The 2069-nt window shown below is 56.8% G+C and overlaps 1 protein-coding gene across 1 annotated transcript; it reads left to right on the forward strand.

Annotated features, from left to right (window-relative positions):
* Positions 1–279: 279 nt before the first annotated feature.
* LOC142357888 (membrane sensor protein UhpC-like) lies at positions 280–2047 on the forward strand (the record flags this gene model as incomplete). The annotated part of the gene is made up of 4 exons (XM_075409383.1): positions 280–528; positions 838–890; positions 1420–1483; positions 1611–2047. Coding segments are annotated over exons 1-4 (570 nt in total), but the record flags the coding sequence as incomplete, so codon positions are not given.
* Between the last annotated feature and the right edge of the window lie 22 nt (positions 2048–2069).

Below are 2069 nucleotides of genomic sequence, written 5' to 3' on the forward strand. Positions count from 1 at the left end.
ATCTCCGATACCTACCTACCTACCTACTCCCAGCAGGAGCTCCCAGCATTTGGATTTGGTCCGCCTCCCGTTTCAACTCGGAAGTCATCTGCCGTCGGCATCTTGGTCCGCGCATGCGTGTCGCCTGCCTCGGTCGACCTCGAAACCCCGGGAACACCATGGCTTCCGCAGCTGTTTCATCCATCGGGAGGGCCGGCGCCAGCCGGCAGAGCGTCTTCGCAAAGGGCAGCTCCAGCCGCCGCTCCTTCAACACTCGCCCGATGGTCAGGTCCCGACGGACTCATCACGGCGTTGCGTCCGCCGCTGCAGTTTCGTCCTCCACCCAACGAAACCCGATACAGGTGACCACCGTCGCCCCGGCTCAGACCTTCGGCAAACGCAGCCTCGTAGCTGAGAGCAGACGCAAGGCTCTCCAGAAAATCCGTGCCGAGAACGATGGAGTCACTGCTGCGGTTTCCACGAAGGACGCGCCTTCCGGGATTCGCAACTGGCGGTTCATCGTATTCGCCCTCATGTGGGCCGGCTACGGTAGGTGGAAGCCAACCGCATCAATCCCCTGCCCGCCCAACCGCCACCCAAATATTTCAATTGCAAGGGTAAAAGATATATTGTCGTTGGGAAAGAGTGGAATTCAAGGTTGATCGATGGCGTTCATGAGTAGTGGTCACGAACGGCGACCAAGGCGTCAACCCGTTCAGCATGGTGCCATCCAGCCATCGCAACCAGATCGCACCATCTTACGGAAGCGTCGGAAAGCCCCCCCCCACACCCATTCAACGCAACTTCTCGCCTCGATGGATTTTTATGATGACAGTGTTCCTTGCGTGTGTGTCGCAGTGTGCTTCTACTTCACCCGCAGCTCCTTTACCTTCGTTTCCCCAGTCTTAAAGGTAAGATCACAGTGGTGTCGCAGCCGTTTGGAAGCGGTCACCGACCGTTCCCTTGACGAACTCCCCCCCCCCCCCCCCCCCCCCCCCCCTTTGCCCGCCCTCCTTCATGAAGTCAAATCGATACTCTCCTCCGACAGCAACAGGTGTATAATGGATCCTCGGCGGGGAGCTCGTATGGTGTCAGGTTTCGGCTTCACGACGTAGTCTCGAACGGGTTTCCGTGGCTTAGGGTTTCGATACTTAGCCGTAGGGGCGTGTGCTTTCGTGGGTCAGAGACAGGCAGATGGAGAGAGAATCTTCACAATCCAACAGGGAAATATATGGATATCAGCCTCAGAAGCTGTGCAGCCATTCAGTTCTCATACCACTTGACTTGGGGCAACAGGCTGTCCTTCTCTCAAGGGCCAGCTTCCAACGTCCTGTGCTTTGGTCCGAAGGATACAACCGTGTAAACACCAGCCGCTCACCAGCCTTCTTGCTTTCCCCTTTGCAAACTACCTGAAAGCGCTTGGATTGTACCTTGGTACAGACCGATCTCAACTTGGACATCCAGGCCATCGGACGCATCTCCACTCTCTTCCCTATTATGTACGGTAAGTATGCTCGTTTACAAGCCCAATGCCACCTTCAGGGACCCTACAATCTGTGAGGATAAATGTGTCTAAACCAGGCTCACTCAACGCAGCTGTGTGACAATTCTTGATGCCACCATCCATACAGGGTTCTCCAAGTTTGCTAGTGGCATCCTGGCCGACATTTTGGGAGCACGCGGAATCTTCGCTGTCGGTCTGCTCGTGTCCGGCTGCCTCAACATCTTGTTCTCCACACAGAGCAACCTTGCGGCTCTGTCTGTCATCTGGGCTGCCAACGGTTTCTTCCAGGGCTTTGGTGCACCCGCCTGTGCTAAGCTGCTGACACAGTGGTATCCCTCCTTTGAGCGCGGCACTTGGTGGGCGGCTTGGTGCACAGCCAACAACACCGGAGGCTTCCTCATCCCTCTGATTGCCGGAGGCTGTGCCCAGTATGGTGGATGGCGCCTGGGCATGATGGTGCCCGGCGTTATCGGCATTGTAATGGGCATTGTTCTTCTCATTGGTCTGCGTGACAAGCCCCAGGACGTGGGCCTCCCTCCCGCCAACCCCGAGCTCCTGCAGGAGGCAAAGGAGGAGAAGAAAGAAG

Source organism: Convolutriloba macropyga, unplaced genomic scaffold, assembly GCF_964194025.1.
Source record: "Convolutriloba macropyga unplaced genomic scaffold, txConMacr16.3 SCAFFOLD_4097, whole genome shotgun sequence".
NCBI classification, from domain to species: domain Eukaryota; kingdom Metazoa; phylum Xenacoelomorpha; order Acoela; family Convolutidae; genus Convolutriloba; species Convolutriloba macropyga.